Genomic DNA, 20,792 nt, shown 5'->3' on the forward strand with positions numbered 1-20,792 from the left:
AGGCGCAGTGTGTTTCCTAAAAAATAATTCCCCATAGAAAACCATTAAAATGAGAATAATCCGTTCCCAGGTTCCCATAAAACAAATTTTCTACTTTCTAATTTTTCTAAGCCAAAGAGGACCAAAACACGCCGCCTGCCATCACTCATTGTAGCTCTGTCCGTATCCCGAAAAATAGTTTGTATGCCAAAGTAAAATTTTCATAAAGTTAACGTTCGTAAACCGCAAAGTTTGTGAGCCAAGGGGTTTATAAACCAAGGTATCACTGTATGTGCATTCTGTTTAAAACTGAGAGTGGTGTTATTGTAATATATCAATGAGCAAGTAAACGTATGTGTCCCTGAGGACGCATGCATGTGCGAAGTATTGCCAGACATGTGCCTTGACCACTTTATACACACAATAAAAAACTAAAAAAAATCTATCAGTGGACAAGCAACTTTTTCAGCAGAAACGCTGACTGCCATATGAGTCGTGTCTCCAGTGAGATACGACACGTACACCAGCAGCATGTGGACAGAAAAATAAATGCTTATCAGTACTTTTGGCACTCAAAATAATGTATTTTCAAGCGCTGCGACACAGCTGACAGTGAGGTAAGGTGATGAGGGAAGAAGAATGTTGGGATGGAGGAGAAGGAGCGAAAGGAAAACAGAGGTGATAGGCTACAACCGTTATCAGTCAAGCTCTGTTATGATCAGTGCCGAGGTAGTTAACTTATGATTTACTGGCGCTGATGAGTGTGCGTCATACCCGTCTCATTCTTTGCAGTCGCCTTGGAGACAAGCTCTTGGTACTCGTAGGGGACCCTGCACAGACTGTCATCCCTTCCTCCTCTTCCTCCTGTGAGACCAAAATGGTGAAAAATAAAATCTCAGATGTTGTATTCCAGTACCTGCAATCAACTTGCAAACAACTAACAAAACTCTGGTAAGACTCGCGCTGAATATTCAGGAAGTTTTGTTTTCGAGTTGGTGACGATTCCAGACGAGACGTCACGTCTGGAACGCCCCTGACAGAGAAAGCGACACACAATGCATTTTGGGTACTTTGTTTGGTCTGAAAACATCGTGTTGATGGCAAAATTAGAAGGAAAACACAGAAATAATGCGATGGTGAATCGTTGTGTGTTACACCAAGACTACTATTTCATCCTAGTTGACACAAATTCCCAGCGCCATCTTGTGCATTTTCTGGGACGCTACATTGGAGTCAGGACGGCTCGAATTGATCTGGAAGGACTTCTTTAATCGATTGCAAACATTTATGCTTTCCTCTTCAGAACTATTTGAATCATATTCATAACTGGAAGAGTAACAAGAAAGCATCTTCTCCAAATGTGAAGCCATTGTTTTATTCTCGAGCAAGGCAAGAAGTCATGGTGTGATGTCATGAACAAGGGGGCGTGACCTTCTGAAACTCGCCATTTCCGGGGTCATTTTGAAGTAGTTTTGGGACACTTTAACTCATTTTAATTGGTGTTTTGCATCTGACTAAAAATATCAGCCTGCATGTTTTGGGTATTTCAGATGTTTTTTTTTTGATGTCAGTTAGGAAACAAAAAAATGTTGTCGGTTGTCCTTTAAACAATTCTCGATCCCATTTTTTCATTTGCTCAATGTCAAATGAGATTGCTCATTGTGTTTGTTGCTTCCAGTATCTTTTAGTCAATTTGCTTTTTATATTAATGCTTCAAATGGTGCAAATCCAGCCAGCAGGATAATTGGAACTAAGTGAGACTGAATTAATTAAATTCAGGCCCTTGGCCGATTCCGCTTTCTGATCATTTTAAATATGGCTACCCAGTTTGAATTTCACTGTAAATCCGTGACTGTCCATTAGCAGCTAGCAGCAATGTCAAAAGAAGACCAAATCCATGTTGATGACTTCCAACAACAGAGGAAATAAACACTTTGGAATTTTAAAGCGATTCCTACATTTTTATTTACCACTTTGACTATGCGGGCGTGTTTGTATACATATGCGTGTTTCACAGAGGGCTGCATCTTCCTCATGTTGCTCATAATCAGTTCCCCCACTGACAGATCAAGCTGCTTTTTGCCTCATCAAATCCAGCAGACTTATGGAAACATACACCTCGTTACATTAGCTTTGAGGAAATCACAGGCTCGCTGATGAAATATGCAGACAATAAAAGGGGGGGAAGGGAAGACGGGCTGAGGTGACATGACAGGCCATAGCCAGAGGGCCGTTCGGTTAAAAATGTACAGGCGTGAACAAAGCGCTGAGCGGGCTTCAGCAGTCATTATGAGTCCTGCACGGGAATCACACGTTCCATGTAAAGCAGCCTTCCTGCCTCTCGCGACGACGGGCGTGCGTGTTGGGCTGCTTCACAACAGCTTTGTGTGTGTATTTGGGTGTGCGCGCGAATGCTTCCATGTAATGTTTGAAGGTCCGTTCTGCTGCTCACCCGTGGTTTAAGTCGTCCTCTAATGTCTCGGATGCCCCTCTTGGCATGACTTTTGGCCTGGGGGAAAAAAAGAAAACATACACCCGGATTATAAAACCTCTACCGCCTCCTAAAACAATCCTGAAAATCCTTCTGTTGTGCTTTCAATGATAAAATTGGAAAAGAATCACTGACAAGGTGTAGCCTGACCATATGAAGCACCTTAACCCATTCACTGCCAGACGATGTGCAAAAATGTGTCCACTCCAGTGCCAGGGTTGTTGTCATTGTCACTCAAATTTCCAAGACCCACAGAATATTGAGTTTTAGGACTATTTAAACATTCAATGCAGCGGAAGAAACCTGAGACTTTCTTCTTTCATCAGGAAAAAAAAGAGTTAATTCCTAAGTTGTGTGGGTCTGGAGTTATCAGAGCTTGAAATGAGGGCGGTTGTCGAAAATACAATGCAATACATACAAATTGGTTTATACAGCGCTTTAACAACAGCTGAAGCTGGAACAAAGCGCTAACATGTAAAAAAAAAAAAGGGAAATGCTGCCCCTTGTGGAAAAGAAGAAAAAAAACATTGCCAGAGGCCATGGCCGGCGTTTTCTCGGCACCCATGCATGAAAAAAAACAAAGCGCGAACAAATTCGAGAATGGCGCTCGACGTCATATTTTAAATTCACGAATAAATTTTGAATGGCAGTAAATGAGTTAATTCACTGTCGGTGCTTTAATTCATTCACTGCCAGACGATGTGCAAAAATGTGTCCACTCTAGTGTCAGGATTTTCGTCATTGTCACTCAGATTGGATGACCCACAGGATATTGAGTTTGAGGACTACTCAAACATTCAATGCAGCGTAAGAAACATTAGACTTTCTTCTTTCATGATGAAAAAAGAGTTCATTCCTAAATTATATGGGTCTGGAGTTATATGAGCTTGTAATGGGGGCAGCTGTACAAAAGACAAATGCTACCCCGTTTTGGAAGGGAAAAAAAGCATTGCTCGAGGTCTGAACAGCGCTTTATCAGCACGCCCCTTGCAAGAAAAACCAAAAGCCGAACAAACCCGGGAATGATGCTCTGGGTCATATTATCAATTCCCGAATAAAATCGGGAATGGCAGCGAATGAGTTAAGTATGTGGGTCTACTACACACGGATATGAAGCCTTCTACCATTTGTGCAAGAGCTTTTACCTTTGTCACTGCCGTATTGATGAGCGCTCCTCCTCTCTGTGTACAAAAAAGAAGTTGCATTCATCAGAATTCATGACCATGAACAACCAAAGTTGATACGTCTGTCTAAGCTCTCAGTCGTACAGGAGTGGTCCATCGATGAAAAGGTTCTACGGATTTATATAGGGACATAGCTACCAGCAAAATGTTTGTTCGCTGACGAAGCTTTTCATATGAGGATCGAAACGTCCGACACATTCAAAGAAGACCAAATGATGGCTGAAGAAACCTTTTCATCGATCAACCAAAGGCAAGTGAATTATGAGGTACACATGGCAGGATTCTGCAAATATGAAATGTGTAGTAGAAGCTTAAGTGGACTGCAAATAATAATAATAATAATCATAATAATAATAATACATTTCAGTTATAAGCACCTTTCAAAACTCTCAAGGTCACTTTACAGTCACAGGAAGTCATAGTCAAGTTTTTCTGTGGGTGAGCAGCGGCAGCCACAGCGCCAGCGTTTACTTACCCGGAAGTAACTGAAAACCAGCTAGCTAGCTAATAGACACCTAATAATAATAATTACAACCCAATGTTCCAATGATGGTAACAACTCAGGTTTTACCATCTTTCATTTGAATCAAATACAGTAATACCTTGACTTACGAACTTATTTTGTTCCCAGACAGTGTGTAAGGCGAAGTGTGTATCCCAAAAAATAATTTCCCATAGGAAACCATTAAAATGAGAATAATCCCTTCCCAGGTCCCCATAAAACATAATTTTCTACTTTCTAATTTTGTATGCCTTAAAACTACACAAAATACTTTATTTTATGTATAATAAATGTGCTATTGTATTATATTTAAATAAATGAACTAAACTGTATAATAAAGTCATTTTATTTGCCTTTGTGATGGTCGTTGATGGCCTGATGGAATGGAGTGGCCGCTTTCATCAGCATTAAACACTTGATGTGGAAGGTATCCTTCTTCTTTCACCCTCTTGAGGAATGATCCCTTGTAGGTGCTTTCTCTGCGATAATTTTACCAAAGTTGAAACGAGTCCAAATTTCACTGTTTTCTATCCATTTCGTCACTCTCTCTCTGCCGTCTGCCTGTCTCTTTAATGTTTAACCCCCCCCCTCCCCTCACTGCTGCGTTCTTGACCAATCATGTGGTTTTAACCGAAGACTGGGGGCAGGGAATAGAGGACAAAAAAGGCGGCTGCCATTTCCTTGTTAGAAGAACAGGCTCATCCGCGAACGACACATCACTCATTGTGGCGCTCCGTGTGTATCCCGAACAATAGTTCGTATGCCAAGGTAAAATTGTCATAAATTTAACGTTCGTAAACCGAAAAGTTCATAAGGCAAGGAGTTCGTAAACCGAGATATCACTGTACTTCACATTTTAGCGCACGTATGAGCCCGAGTCAACTTGTCATCGAATACATTGCTTCTCGTATTGTGATTTTCTATCTCACAGTCACTGGCGAGGCGCTGTAAATAGCACCGCAATGACACGTCAGAGTGGCATTGCAGACTACTAGTATCAATCATGGCATAAACCTCACATTTCATGGTATTATGGTGTTTTTTTATGTAGAAGCGAATGATGGGAGGGACAGCGCTCGATTGATATCCACTTTGAGGACATTCTGGAAGGGAATGCCTTTCTTAGAGGGCCTTCTGCTTCAGCCTTTCCAATTCATTTGTCGTCTCCCTTTAGGTCTCAAGTAAAAAAGTATTGGCGAAATAGCTAAATAGAGAAAATGGGAGGCAGCGTTTCAGAAGTTGTTAATAATAATAATAATAAGAATAATACATTTAATTTCTAAGCGCCTTTACACTTTTCTGTGGGTGAGCAGCGGCAGCCACACGCGCCAACGCGGAAGTAAATAGATAGAAAGCTAGCTAGGCAGCTAGTAAATAGATAATAGATAGCCAACAGATAGCTCACTAGAGAGTTAGCCACCTAGATAACTATATAGATAATAGCTAGCTAGCTAGATAGACCTTCATGTGGACTTGCCACGGATAACAACGATCCATTGAAAGTGGGCCGCCAGCCAACCCGTTGATCGCACCGTTGAACTCTAATAGATAGTTAGCTAGCTCACTAGCCAGATTGCTAGTAGATAGCGAGATAGATAGCAGCATTGGCTAGATAGCTAATATAGTTAACTAGCTCTATAGATACATAGCTCGCTAGCTAGCTAGCTCAATAGACAGATAGATAGCTCACTAGTAGTTTGCTAGCTAGCTAGATAGCGCGCTAGGTAGCTAGATAGATTGCTAGATAGATAGTTCGCGAGATAGTTTTGCTATATAGCTAAATAGCTCGCTAGCTATTCAGAAAGATAGACAGGTTTATATCAAATGTAGTTAACATGCAAATAAACACATCCAAAAAACTCCCTTTAAATCTCCCTTTAAAGGTAATGTTACACTTTTAGTTGATATTTCATTTCAATGTAAAAGGAGTGGGGGAGGGGAGCCGAGGTGAAGGCCGCTCTTATAGATCCCTGTCAGTCAGGAAATGTGAACTTTAACAAACCTTTGAAGAGCACTCTAGAGAACTAATTCAGCCTCAGCTGACAGCGGGGGGAGAGTTAGAGACAGTCGGTGTAGTGAGTGAGAGGAAGAGACAGAGATTGGATTGGGAGATTGGTGAGGGGAACGGGGGGCTTCCTTGTGACAGAAATGAAACGAAGGAGGCAGATAAAGAGAGACAGACAGCGAGGGGGAAAAAAAAACGACGAAAAAGGAAGGAGATCTATGTTCACGGCTTGGTTGAACGTGGTAACACCAATGTTTGCAGCCAGATCAACACGTCATGTCCGTCGACGTCTTGTCATGTCAAATCACTTCTGTCTCCACCGTCCGGCTGCACGCGCCATTTCACACACCCTAAACGCCGTATAGCTGCAACCGGATATCCTGGAGGCCGCCCGTTCTTTCAAAGAGTTGTGTCAGTCATGCTTTTAATTAACTTCAAAGAAAATGGCGTGAACGGTGAAATGGAGTCACATGCAAGAGGATAAGAAGTAGTGGGGTAGGCGGGGTTAATACCTTAACAGTGTGCATCCACTGCTGGTAGGACTTTGCGTTACCTGTGGAGAAATTTGAAAGAAATATTCATGACTCACTGTGAACTTCATAGCTCCCGAGTCCTGAAATAAAAAAAACTATGAGGTAACACATTCACATGTACATTCAAGTCTCGTTATATCGATATTCAAGGGAGTCCTAAAAAATATCGATATAACCGGGACTATCGATATATCCGACCCTGTTTGCATGTAATTTTCTCCGTGCGTGCAGAGAAATAGTATCGATATAACCGGGACTATCGATATATCCGACCCTGTTTGCATGTAATTTTCTCCGTGCGTGCATAGAAATAGTATCGATATAACCGGGACTATCGATATATCCGATATCGATATAACGAGACTTTACTGTAGTTGCATCGATTCAACAAAATTAAATTTCAGGTTTATTTACCTTGAACTCATTCATTGCCATTCACGAATGTATTCGGGAATTGGAAATATGACGCAGAGCGCCATTTCCGAATTTGTTCGGGTTTTGTTTTTTTCTTGACGCTGGCAGAGCAATGTTTTTTTCCGAATTTTCCCTTTTTCATGGTTCCTGCTTCAGTTGTTGTTAAAGCGCTATATAAACCAATATATAGCACATATATTCAGAATCAGAATCATCTTTATTGCCATATGTAGAACACACAAGGAATTTGTTTCCGGTAGAACACGCTGCATATATCAAAAAAAAAACTGCTATTCTATATATATATATATATATATATATATATATATATATATATATATATATATATATATATATATATATATATATATATATTTTAGCTTGTAGCAGACACTCACATTCCACTATGACGTCTCTGATCCACTAGTGAAATGGAGGATTTCATCCTCTCATCTTTCATCTAGAACTGCTTCATGTAATAAAGTGTTTATCTTGTACTCAAACATCATAGTACATGGGGAAAGTTGTTACAATTGTACAACTGCCCATGTTTTTATGTTCCTTTGTGTTTATTATTTTGCTTTGTGTTGACTATTATGTAAAGCGCTTGGTGACAGCTCCAGCTGTTGTGAAAGCGCTATATAAATTGGATATATTGTATTGTATTGTCTGTCTATATACACACCAACATTAGTGGCGTGAGTTTACGTTACTTCCGGGTTGAGTGAACGATGGCACGAATGGCTGCCGCTGCTCACCCGCACAAAAAAAAAAAATCTTATCCCATGACTGGAAAGTGTCCTTAAGAGCTTTGAAAGGCCCTTTGAAATAAAATGTATTGTTATTACTATTGTTATTGTTAATATGTATGTATTGCATTGTATTTTATACGGCCACCCCTATTTCAACCTCATATAACTCCAGACCCATAAAACGTAGGAATTAACTCTTTTTTTCTGATGAAAGAAAAGAGTGTAAGGTTTCTTACGCCGCATTGAATGTTTATGTAGTAGTAATTCTCATTGCACATGTCTGGCAGTGAATGAGTTAAATGTAAAATATGGCTGGAATGAAATGAAGAACAAATGAATAAATCATAATTGATTCGTTCAACGCAAACTCTCAATGTGATTTATTGTGTTGTCGTTTGCTTTCTCTTGCTGTACAGGCCGAGAGGAAAAAGATTTTTGGGAACTTAACTTTTGTTTGACAGAGGCAGATATTATTGATACACGTGCTACAAATCATGAATATGGTTTAAATATTTCATAAGATTATTTAAAGTGAAAACAAAAGAAAAGATGTCATTTTAGTGTTTTTTTTAAAGAAACACTTGACTGATGAACACAATTACTTGATTGCGGAATTTCACTGTTTTTATTTGGTTAGTGTTGATGCCAAAAGCCAAAATAGCTGATGATAAATGGAATAATGACACATTTCTCTATTCTTTGTAAATATACGAGTAAAAACCTGGGGCGCTCGCGTTCCAATTCCTTTAGGATTTCATTTCCTCTCAGATGTCTGTTGTCGTTGCTGACAAACCAAATTGAATTGTTTATATCAATTGTTCTTTGCCAGATCCCACCAAATTTCCTGTTCGCTTTTTATCACGTTAGGCGCCAATCAAACATGAATGGAACTAATTCCTTTTGAAAAGGTGCTGCAATGATCCGATCTTTTCAATGTTTCTGTCACTTCAAGGTGTTTTCCAAAGCTTGAAGTTGCCTTTTATATCAATAAGAATTAAAAATAAACCAATGGTCTAAAGCAGCTCATCAATGTGTGTTATGTATTTGGATTTCAGAGGAAAACAATCTTTCAGCACTTAAAGGACAGCATTTAAAGGAAAACCGACGCCTCCGGACAAGTTATGTCCATAATTTGTAAAATCGCCTCAAACGACTTCTACTGAGCGGATTTTACAAAGATTCCACCGCCTATAGCTATATTTTATGTTTTAAGACTCGTGCTGAATATTCAGGAAGTCCTGATTTTGAGATGGTGACGATTCCTGATGTCACGTCACGGAAGGAACGCCCCTGACTGAGAAAGTTCACACAATGCATTTTGCGATACTTTGGTCTGAAAACTTTGTGTTGATCCGTGTTGATGGCGAAATTAGAAGGAAAACATAAATAACGCGATGGTGAATCGTGTGTTGCACCAAGACTACTATTTGATACTAGTTGACACAAATTCCCAGCAGACAAATCAGCCCATTTCCAACGGAGCTTGGGCGCCATCTTGTGCATTTTCTGGGACGCTACATTGCTGTCATTGACGGCTTGACTTGATATGGGAGGACTCCTTTAATCGATTGCAAACATGTATGCTTTCCTCTTCAGAACTATTTGAATCATATTCGTAACTGGAAGAGTAACAAGAAAGCATCTTCTCCGAATCTGAACTACATGAGCCCATTGTTTTGTTTCTTGAGCAAGGCAAGATGACCTGGTGTGACGTCACAAACTGGGGGCGGGACTTTCTGAAAATCCCCAGTTTCGAGCTGATTTGTGGCAGATTTTGGACACCTTAAATCATTTTTATTAGTGTTTTGCATTTGACTAAAAATATCAGCCTGCGTGTTTTGGGTATTTTAGATGCTAAAAAACGTTTTCATGATGTCAGTTAGGAAACAAAAAATAGTGTTGGTTGTCCTTTAAAGGTTTCTCGTTAGAATATAGCCCTGAAGAACTTAAAGGCGCATTGTTCCATTCATCACTTTGTTACTTGTACACGATAACTTTTCATTGGGAAACCAAAAAATACGGCAAGTTAATCCAAAGTGACTAATTGATGAACAGCTTTGTCAAAACTCACTTCCACAAAAGCCCCCCTCTGTGATCTCTTCTTCAAACACGTCGGTGAAGCCGCGGCCTGCGTTCAATTTGGCCAGCCGTCCGTCGATGAACTACAAACATAAATTACAACTGCTTTATTAAAGGGGAGGAAGGGGGTGGGGGCGCAAGTTACACACTTAAAGTGATATACGGACACAGAGTCAATCACCGGGGCGACACCGGGGTGTTATTAATCCTGGCGGGCGGAAACGCAAGACAAAGATTAGGCGCTTTGCAGGTAATAGAGACTGGCTAATGTGGAGCATGTGAGCGAGCATTGCAAACAGTGTGCAAGACATGAGGAAGTTTCATTTCCGTCCTTTGGAGCACGTAAATCACCATCTCATAAATATGAAGCTGAAAGGCAACAAAGCGCACATTTCAGGAAACGCCACAAGTGTGCAAGTAACATCCAAATCAAAGACTTGGACATCAAAGTGGTAAAAAAAAATGTTGAACATAACCTTGAATAAATAATTGAACTTGTATTTGATATGTCTCAATGCAAAAAAAATTGTGAAAAAGAAATCTTTTGTGGTGGGGTAGTATATAACCGGCTTTTAATAACATAAGAGGATGTAATGTAAAATGTATCTGTTAGCTCGCTAGATTTCTATCTATTTGAGTTACTTTGAGAGAACGCTGGCGCGTGTGGCTGCCGCTGCTCACCCGCAGAAAAAAAAATTCATGTGACTGTAAAGTGTCCTTGAGAGTTTTGAAAGGCACTTATAAATGAAATGTATGATTATTATTATTATTACTATGACTGTATCTATTAGCTAGCTAGCTCGCTTTCTATCTATTTGAGTTACTTCCGGGTTGAGTAAACGCTGGCGAGTGTGGCTGCCCCTGCTCACCCGCAGAAAAAATATCCTGTAACTGTAAAGTGTCCTGGAGAGTTTTGAAAGGCACTTATAAATGAAATGTATGATTATTATTATTATTACTATGACTGTATCTATTAGCTAGCTAGCTCACTTTCTATCTATTTGAGTTACTTCCGGGTTGAGTCAACGCTGGCGAGTGTGGCTGCCACTGCTCGCCCGCAGAAAAAATATCCTGTAACTGTAAAGTGTCCTGGAGAGTTTTGAAAGGCGCTTTTAAATGAAACGTATTATTATTATTACTGTATATATTAGCTAGCTAGCTATCTTTCTATTTATTTGAGTTACTTCCGGGTTGAGTAAACGCTGGTGCGTGTGGCTGTCGCTGCTCACCCGCACAAAAAAATATCATGTGACTGTAAAGTGTCCTTGAGAGTTTTGAAAGGCACTTATAAATGAAATGTATGAGTATTATTATTACTATGACTGTATCTATTAGCTAGCTAGCTCGCTTTCTATCTATTTGAGTTACTTCCGGGTTGAGTAAACGCTGGCGAGTGTGGCTGCCACTGCTCACCCGCAGAAAAAATATCCTGTAACTGTAAAGTGTCCTGGAGAGTTTTGAAAGGCACTTTTAAATGAAACGTATTATTATTACTGTATATATTAGCTAGCTAGCTATCTTTCTATTTATTTGAGTTACTTCCGGGTTGAGTAAACGCTGGTGCGTGTGGCTACCGCTGCTCACCGGCAGAAAAAATATATAATGTGACTGTAAAGTGTCCTTGAGAGTTTTGAAAGGTGCTTATAAATTAAATGTATTATTATTATTATTATTATTATTATTATTTCTTGAACATTAACCTTATACAGCAGCAGGAATGTAGGCCTTTACAGGACAACTGACCAGTGGGGGGGCCGTCAGGGCCTGCAAGGCCTTCTCTGTTGGCCTAAAAATATATGAATCACAGACTAATCTGAATTATATTTTGTCCATGAATTCTTATTAAATAATTCAAAATTGTCTTTCAGCTTCCTTTCATTGCTTTTCCTTGTGCTGCTAACAGACGTGCGTTTTCGTATTTAAGCATGTAACCAATCACATTTCAGCCAACATTCGTTACCAGGGTCAGAAATCTACCTGTACGCCTTCACAATCAGTTCTACGAGCCCTGTTGCATCAAATGTGTCGATCAAACTGTTGCTCTAACCAATCATATTTTGAGTTGGTAACCCAAAAGGTGTTCTGGAAGGTGCTGGTCAACGTCAGAGTTTCCCCAAACTATGATCGGCTCTTCATAAAGATGAAGATGCTCAATAAACGGCTCCCAAACACAAAATGGTCATCGGCACAGCAGCATTCAAACAAAGCAAAACTATACTCACCATTTGATGACTATATATAACTAATGATCATTATACAATATACAACTATCGCACGATGACTAAAGTTGAAATTTGTAATTTTCTAGCCAAAGAAAGAGTGACCAATGAACGGCAAACCGGTCTCGGCTAGTGGTGAGGGGTCTTCCAGAAATACTTCAAAAAGCCCCTCCAAATGGCTTCAGACACAATGCTGGAAAGTTCTGAAAATAGCAGCAGTAAGTCCAGATCTAAATCCAATCAAACACCAGTGGTGAAATCTCCAAAGAACAATTGGAAGAGGCACCCTCCAAAATGTGTTTCAAATCTGTAATTGGTTATAATTATTTTTTGTATTTTATTTTATGTATTTTTTGTGATTAGGGGATTTGACTGAGAGGAGAGTCCTGTATTTTATTTTGAGCCCATTTCACCCATTCCCAGTGTGGCTCTAATTTGTTCCTCTTTGCAAGTGTGTCCAATACGCAACAAGGGCATAGGTTGTTTTTGGCCACGTTCCTCTGGGACTGCCTGCTAACTAACAATCCCCGCAGCCACCCGCTCCTTTGGTCAGGAGGCTGGAAGCTCATCATTAGATCATTTTAATGAGAGGTGAGAAACTACTCGACTACTTGGCTGCTCCAATTAGTGCGAATAATCAACCCAAATCAACACCGAGCCAAAGATGCCACTTAGCTCACTCAGGCTGATTACTTGACTCATGGTGGGCATTCATTATTACTGACGTGTCAGCACAAAAACAATCATTTCCGACCTACCTAACATACATCAAAAAAGCGAGAACAAATTAGTAGTATGTTAATTTTTTTTTACAGTCTTGATGTTCTTAGTTAAAGATCAGAGGAGTACTGAAAGCACCTTTAATACTCCATTCGATGTAACTTTTTTTTCTCGAGCAATCGGGGGTCCTTGTGTTTCCAGGAGTCTGTCTGGATTAATTATCTGCACCAGTGAAATTGTACTTTCTCTGTCATTGAGCCTGTCAGAAGGATTACACACACGCACCGACAAAAAAAAAAAATCAAGCCATCTTTGAAAGCTCTTAAAGGACAACCGACGCCTCCTTACAAGTTGTGTCCATAATTTGTAAAATCACTTCAAATGACTTCTACATAGCGTATTTTACAAATATTCCACCGCATATAGCTATATATTACATTTTAAGACTCGCGCTGAATATTCAGGAAGTCTTGTTTTCGAGTTTCCAGACGTGACGTCACTGAAGGAACGCCCCTGACCGAGAAAGTGACACACAATGCATTTTGGGTACTTTGTTTGGTCTGAAAACTTCGCGTTGATCCGTGTTGATGGCGAAATTAGAAGGAAAAAACATAAATAACGCAATGGTGAATCGTTGTGTGTTGCACCAAGACTACTATTTGATACTAGTTGACACAAATTCCCAGCAGACAAATCAGCCCATTTCCAACGGAGCTTGGGCGCCATCTTGTGCATTTTCCGGGATGCTACATTGGAATCTTCAGACATCGATGAAAAGGTTTCTTCAGCCGTCATATGTCCTTCTTTGAAAGTGTCGGACGTTTCGCTTCTTATCCAAGAAACTTCGTCAGCAAACTAAAGTCTTACTGGTAGTTTCGGCCCTATATATATATATCCCTACTGTCCAGACGTAGCGGTGCCGGACTCTGCGAAAACTATGAGTAAGACTTTACTTTGCTGACCAAGTTTCTAGGATAAGAAGCGAAACGTCCCACACCTTCAAAGAAGGACATATGACGGCTGAAGAAACCTTTTCATCGATGGACCACTCCTGTACGACTGAGAGCTTATACAGACGTATTTCTCTTCAGAACTACAGTAAAGTCTCGTTATATCGATATCGGATATATCGATAGTCCCGGTTATATCGATACTATTTCTATGCACGCACGGTGAAAATTACATGCAAACAGGGTCGGATATATCGATAGTCCCGGTTATATCGATATTTTTTCGGACTCCCTTGAATATCGATATAACGAGACTTTACTGTATTTGAAACATATTCATAACTGGATGAGTAACAAGAAAGCATCTTCTCTGAATCTGAAGCCATTGTTTTGATTCTATCTAGAGCATGGCAATACGTCCTGGCGTGACGTCACGAACAAGGGGGCGGGACCTTCTGAAACTCGCCATTTCCGAGGAATTTTGAAGTAGTTTTGTGACACTTTAACTCATTGTTATCGGTGTTTTGCATTTGACTAAAACTATCAGCCTGCTCGTTTTGGGTATTTTAGATTTTCTGTTAGGACACAAAAAATGGTGTCGGTTGTCCTTTAAATATGAAATCACACATTTGGAAGCAGGACAACAGGGGAAAAGCAATGAAAGCAAGCTGAAAGACAATTTGCAATTACAGTAAAGTCTCGTTATATCGATATTCAAGGGAGTCCGAAAAAATATCGATATAACCGGGACTATCGATATATCCGACCCTGTTTGCATGTAATTTTCTCCGTGCGTGCATAGAAATAGTATCGATATAACCGGGACTATCGATATATCCGATATCGATATAACGAGACTTTACTGTATTTAATAAGAATTCATGGATAAAATATAATTCGCATTAGTGTGTTATTTTCAAATGCTTTTAGGCCAGCAGACAAGGCCTTGCAGGCCCTGACGGTTCAATTGGTTTAATGGATACTAAATGTTTACAAGTGATCAAGTATGGCAGATAGATGATAAATGACTGCCGGGTCAAAAGTTGTGTGAATAGTAGATTTTGGCAATCGTCCACTGGACACTCAATTCAAATGTGTGTGGTTTAGATTTATCATGCTTAGGAAGAGCGTTCATTGACTCGGAGAAACACACACACACACACACACGCACACATGGAGAATGCGTCCGTGTGTGTGTCTGTGTGAGAGAGGCGGAGAGAGGGAGTGGATGCTTGGGTTTCGAGGTCGTGGCTGGCTGATAGGAAAGACCTTTGAGTGGCTGGAAAAAAATATGAATTGATGGCTATATATTATACAAATAATATTTTTTTTAATGAAAATGTCCCCATTGTGGGACTATTAAAGGCTTTCTGATTCTGATAAATATGTGAGGTAAAACTGGGGCCATATTACAGCATTTCCTATTTTGAAAATGGCCACAATTATTGATCCATTGGTGGATTGTTGGTTTTAAATATTTTTAATTACTTTTTTTCCAACTTGTTCTTTTTTTATGTTGTATTAAGCATAATAATGCTGTCATGGGAAAAAAATGAGATGAACATTCATTTATTTTACTAAAATTAGGATTAACTCATTCACTGCCATTCACGAGTATATTTGTGAATTGAAAATAGGAGGTAGAGCGCCATTTCCGATTTTTTTTCAGGTTTAGTTTTTTCATGCTTGGGTGCTGATTAAGCACTGTTCATGGCCTCTGGCAATGTTTTTTTCTTTTCCACAAAGGGGCAGCATTTCCCTTTTATCCATGTTAGCGCTTTATTCTAGTTTCAGTTGTTGTTAAAGCGCTATATAAACCATAATGTATGTATTGCATTGTATTTTGGACAGCCGATATAACTCCAGACCCATATTATTTAGGAATTAACTTTTTTTGATGCAATAAAAGAGTCTAAGGTTTCTTATGCTGCATTGAATGTTTATGTAGCACTGGGTTGGGCATATTTTTAATAATAATACATTTCATTTGTAAGTTCCTTTCAAAACTCTCAAGGTCACTTTACCGTCAATGGATCAGTTTTTCTGTGGGTGAGCAGCAGCAGCCACATGCACCGCCCTTCACTCAACCCGGAATAACTCGAATAAATAAAAAAAACGAGCCAGCTAGCTAATAGACAGCCAATAGATAGCCAGCCAACCAGCCAGCTAGCCACCAGATAGCTAATACATAGCCAGCCAGCAGATAGCAAATAGATAGCCAGCTAAGTAGCTAACTAGCTAATAGAGAGCCAATAGATTGCCAGCCAACTAGCCAGCCAGTCACTAGATAGCCAATAGATAGCCTACTAGCTTGCTAGTAGATAGCCAATAGATAGCCAGCCAACCAGCTAGCGGGCCAGCAGATAGCCAACAGATTTTGCACATGTCTGGCAGTGAATGAGTTAACCAACAGTTCCACACAATTGAGATAACTCTTAATTATTATCTCCACCCTTACAGATGACAGGACATGCTGTATATTCTGCTAATCTTTTAAAATACACCATTAACATTTAGATTCTGTGTGTATAGTATGCGGTTGGAAAATGCTTTCCAAGTACTGCACATAATTCACCTAAAGATGTATCATTACTGCATTTCCCTTTGATACTCATGTGTGCTCCTGGTATCAGTGATTTAGAAAACTACATGGGACAAAACAATGGTGGCATCTATCAAAATCTATTGTAACACTGATTCTTCATTTCTACATGACATGAGGATGCAATGAATTCATTGGAAGAGGTCAACACCACGCTGTTCCCTCTGACTTGAAACAACTTTTCACGGAAAATAGATTGGATTTGTGTTTGCCAATCAATAATAACAGGTAAGGGTCAAAGGACGCAGAGTTTAGCGGCCATTGTGCATTTTGTGTGGAATATGACACAACGATCAGTTGAGGTGTAATGTTCCACAATAGAATTTGTTAGCTTGAAGCTAATATTTAAAGGACAACCGACACCTCTGGACAAGTTGTGTCTATAATTTGTCAAATCACTTCAAATGACTTCTACTGAGTGTATTTTACAAAGATTCCATGGCATGTAGCTATATTTTACGTTTTAAGACTCGCACTGAATATTTAGGAAGTCTTGTTTTCGAGTTGGTGACGATTCCTGACGTGATGTCACTGAAGGAACGCCCCTGACCGAGAAAGCGACACACAATGTATTTTGGGTACTTTGTTTGGTCTGAAAACGTCGCGTTGATCCGTGTTGATGGCGAAATTAGAAGGAAAAAACATAAATAACGCAATGGTGAATCGTTGTGTGTTGCACCAAGACTACTATTTGATACTAGTTGACACAAATTCCCAGCAGACAAATCAGCCCATTTCCAACGGAGCTTGGGCGCCATCTTGTGCATTTTCCGGGACCCTACATTGGAGTCCAGATGCCTGGAAATGATCCGGAAGGACTTCTTTAATCGATTGCAAATATGTATGCTTTCCTCTTCAGAACTATTTGAATCATATTCATAACTGGAGGAGTAACAAGAAAGCATCTTCTCCGAATCTGAAGCCATTGTTTTGATTCTAAGGCAAAGACGTCTTGGCCTGACGTCACGAACAAGGGGGCGGGACATGAAACTTGCCATCCCAACGTCATTTTGAAGTAGTTTTGGAACACTTTAACTCATTATTATTGGTGTTTTGCATTTGACTAAAAATATCAGCCTGCATGTTTTGGGTATTTTAGATGCTATAAAACGTTTTTCTGATGTCAGTTAGGAAACAAAAAATGGTGTTTCTTTAATATTTACATATGAGTCGAGCCTCATAAATTACAGGGCTACACCGTTTTGCCCATTGAATGATTGTGTGTTGCTGGAGCGGATATGGGTCAAGGCCAGTGCAGAGCTCGCGCACGCCACTGGCATCTCGGTCGAAAGAGGAGTAGGAGAGATAAGCGCATCCCAGCCCCCGTGCTCGAGTGCAGATAAGGGTCTGTTTCCCAACGTTAGAGCGGAGGCAAGGAGGCGGCTGGGAGGAGGCTTTGAACTGCTGCTCGCTATCTGCTCAGCTCTGGGAAAATTATAGATGGAGCAAAGTGTCCTAAAGAAACAAAAGACTGATTGAGGTCCGCCGTGCTGTACTCTGGGGGTTGAATCGCACTACTATCACGGGTCAGAGATCATAAAGAAAAGTTCAAGGGGTGAAGAAAAATGTTTTTCGTAGCAGGGTGTCTTTCCACTTGGCTCAGACACGGGGCTGCCTAGTGTATGGCAGAAAGGGATTAGGAGGGACAAACCATCAAGTATATATGAGTGATTGAAAAGCTCCTGCAGCTTGAAATGAATAAAGGATGTCCGCACGCGCAAGGTGTATGCACGTAAACACAGTTCAAGCCATGGTGGAATACAATGTGCCAGTGGTGAATTGGAAATGTTCTTAATTAAAATTCTTGTAACGCGCTCGGGCTGGTTAGAGTGTGTGTGCTGAGATAAGCACTGTAAACATTTTTGATGAGGTCAATGACCATCTCTGAGTCCGTGTTTCTGTCTTGACTGCTTCTCATCACGCGGGAGGGCCGGAAAAAATGTACAAATTCTAAATAACTTCAATTACACCGACTCAGCACATCATTAGTTTAGCGCACAGCATAAAAATGGCTACAAGAACACCCACAAAATGGAGGAAAAGGTTTCTTCAGCCGTCATCTGTACTTTTTTGAAGGTGTCGTTTCGCTCCTCATCCGAAGAGCTTCGTCAATGGACTAAAGTTGTGCTGGTAACCCTGGTCCTATATCCCTCATGGACAGAGATGAATTAAAAGAGGAATAGAAGATTTTTTTTAAACAGCAAAAACCTTCACTAAATCGCCATGCTGGTTTAAGGTTTAATTTAGACCGTGCATACAACAGACTTCTTAAACCGATACCACATAGGCTTAGTCATGCTAATGAAGTGAAACCAGATCCAGTAATAGTACAATAGGTTGGCTTCAGGGAGTGTCACTGCTCCCCCAACCTTAGAGCAGGGACCTATCAGAGCAGAGGCCTGGCACAGCCACCTCTGTCCATTAGGGATATATGTAGGGCCAGGATTACCAGCACAACTTTAGTTCACTGACGAAGCTCTTTGAATGAGGAGCCAAAGGTCCGACACCTTCAAAGAAGTACAGATGATGACTGAAGAAAGCTTTTCCTCGATGGACCACTCCTGTACGACTGAGAGCCTACACAGACATCAACAAAGTGATGACTTGATTCATCCACCCATTTTCTAATTGGCTTATTAAGTGCACACGAGAATTGTGGGCGAGCTGTAGTCTATCCCAGCTGCCTTCGGGAAGTAGCCGGGGTACACCTTGAACCTTGATACAATGTTCAAAAATGCTAAAAATGGGTGACTTTTTTTTAACCTTTTCTTCAACTTTTCTACAAGTTGATCATTTGAAAAATAAAAGTCAGATGAAGGCAAAGTGTAAAGCCATACAATAGAATAATCCCACTACTGCAGAATTAGACAAACAAAGACAGTTGTTTGTACCTGTTTGAAGAGTTGCAGGTTGACCGCCATGGACAAAAAGGTTCTCATCGTGCTTGAGCGATGGCTGACAAAACTCTCCTCACAGAATGTTATTGGCTCCCCCTAAAAGGAGCCACAAAGAAAAGATTAGCCTTTTTTTTTAACAAACATCAACAGGTTGGGTGGAAAGTGGTCAAAACATAAACCCAATTGTTTAAAGTGGTGCTCAAAGATTTTAAACCAAGTTTGTCTCAAAGGATAACGGACGTCTCCGGACAAGTTGTGTCCATAATTTGTAAAATGGCTTCAAATGACTTCTACTGAGCGTATTTTAATAAGATTCCACCGCATTTAGCTATATTTTACGTTTTAAGACTCGCGCTGAATATTCCGGAAGTCTTGTTTTTGAGTTGGTGACGAGTCCGTACGTGACGTCACTAAAGGAACGCCCCTGACCGAAAAAAAGACACGTTGTAGCAGTCCTTACATCACGTCAATGTACTTTGCTGTACTTGTTTGGTCTGAAACCCTCATGTTGCACCCAAAAGCCGCCAGAGGAGGGCGCCCAACCTCCATGGAAGGAATTTATCAGCCTGTGTTAATGCTGATTCATTCCTCACAACAGCTCGGTGGCCATTTTGTGCCTCTTTTTGGGTGAGACATTTCCCCCCAATGTTAACTCAAAATGGCACGGAATAAATTCTTTAATCGATTGCAAACATGTATGCTTTCCTCTTCAGAACTATTTGAATCATATTCATAACTGGATGTGTAACAAGAAAGCATATTCTCCGAATCTGAAGCCATTGTTTTGATTCTCCAGCAATGCAAGACGTCTTCGCGTGATGTCACGAACTGGGGGCGGGACTTTCTGAAAATGCCCAATTCGCAGCTAATTTTTTTGCAGATTTTGGACACTAAGTCATTTTTATTGGTGCTTTGCATTTGAATAAAAATATCATACTGCGTGTTTTGGGTATTTTAGATGCTATAAAACGTTTTTCTGATGTCAGTTAGGAAACAAAAAAGTGACGTCGGTTGTCCTTTAAGACAGGGATGTCAAACTCATGTTTTTCCACGGTCCATGTTGTTTCCTCTCTAGGGCAGTTATGAATTTGTAGAAGCCATTAGAATGTTAATCGAAGACTGGGGGCGGGGAATGGAGGACAAAAACAGTCGGATACCATTTTGTTGTTAGAAGAAAAGGCTGATTCGCGAACGACACAACACCCATTGAGGCAGTTCGGTGTCCGAAAAAAGTTTGTATGCTAAGGTAAAATTTTCATAAATGTAACGTTCGTAAACGTTAGTAAGCCAAGGGGTTCGTAAACCGAGGTATCACTGTACATGCTCCCTCTTATGAGTACCAGTCAAGAGGCGAGCAGCAGTAATCTGGACCAGCTAGAGATGCTTCATGGAGGATTGGCTGACTCCAAAGTAAAGCACATTACAGTCATCGAGCCGAGATGTGACAAAGGCATGAATTACTGCT

At 40.3% G+C, this 20,792-nt stretch overlaps 1 protein-coding gene across 5 annotated transcripts in view; it reads right to left on the minus strand.

The window, feature by feature from the left end:
* The window catches only part of dennd1b (DENN domain containing 1B), a 163,316-nt gene that overhangs the window by 21,569 nt on the left and 120,955 nt on the right, over window positions 1-20,792 (minus strand). For all 5 annotated transcript variants that reach the window (XR_016115620.1, XM_089001451.1, XM_089001453.1 and 2 more), the window contains 6 exons: window positions 19,322-19,423; window positions 9,932-10,022; window positions 6,674-6,714; window positions 3,616-3,651; window positions 2,432-2,488; window positions 754-843 (listed from right to left, as the gene is read on the minus strand). Coding sequence is in view for 4 of the 5 variants with exons in the window: in XM_089001451.1 (XP_088857577.1) it covers window positions 754-843; window positions 2,432-2,488; window positions 3,616-3,651; window positions 6,674-6,714; window positions 9,932-10,022; window positions 19,322-19,423 (417 nt within the window). In the remaining variant the exon portion in view is untranslated. The remainder of the gene's footprint in view (window positions 1-753; window positions 844-2,431; window positions 2,489-3,615; window positions 3,652-6,673; window positions 6,715-9,931; window positions 10,023-19,321; window positions 19,424-20,792) is intronic.

Source organism: Hippocampus bargibanti, linkage group LG07 (assembly GCF_051943395.1).
Source record: "Hippocampus bargibanti isolate YZ-2025 linkage group LG07, ASM5194339v1, whole genome shotgun sequence".
In the NCBI taxonomy this organism is placed as follows: domain Eukaryota; kingdom Metazoa; phylum Chordata; class Actinopteri; order Syngnathiformes; family Syngnathidae; genus Hippocampus; species Hippocampus bargibanti.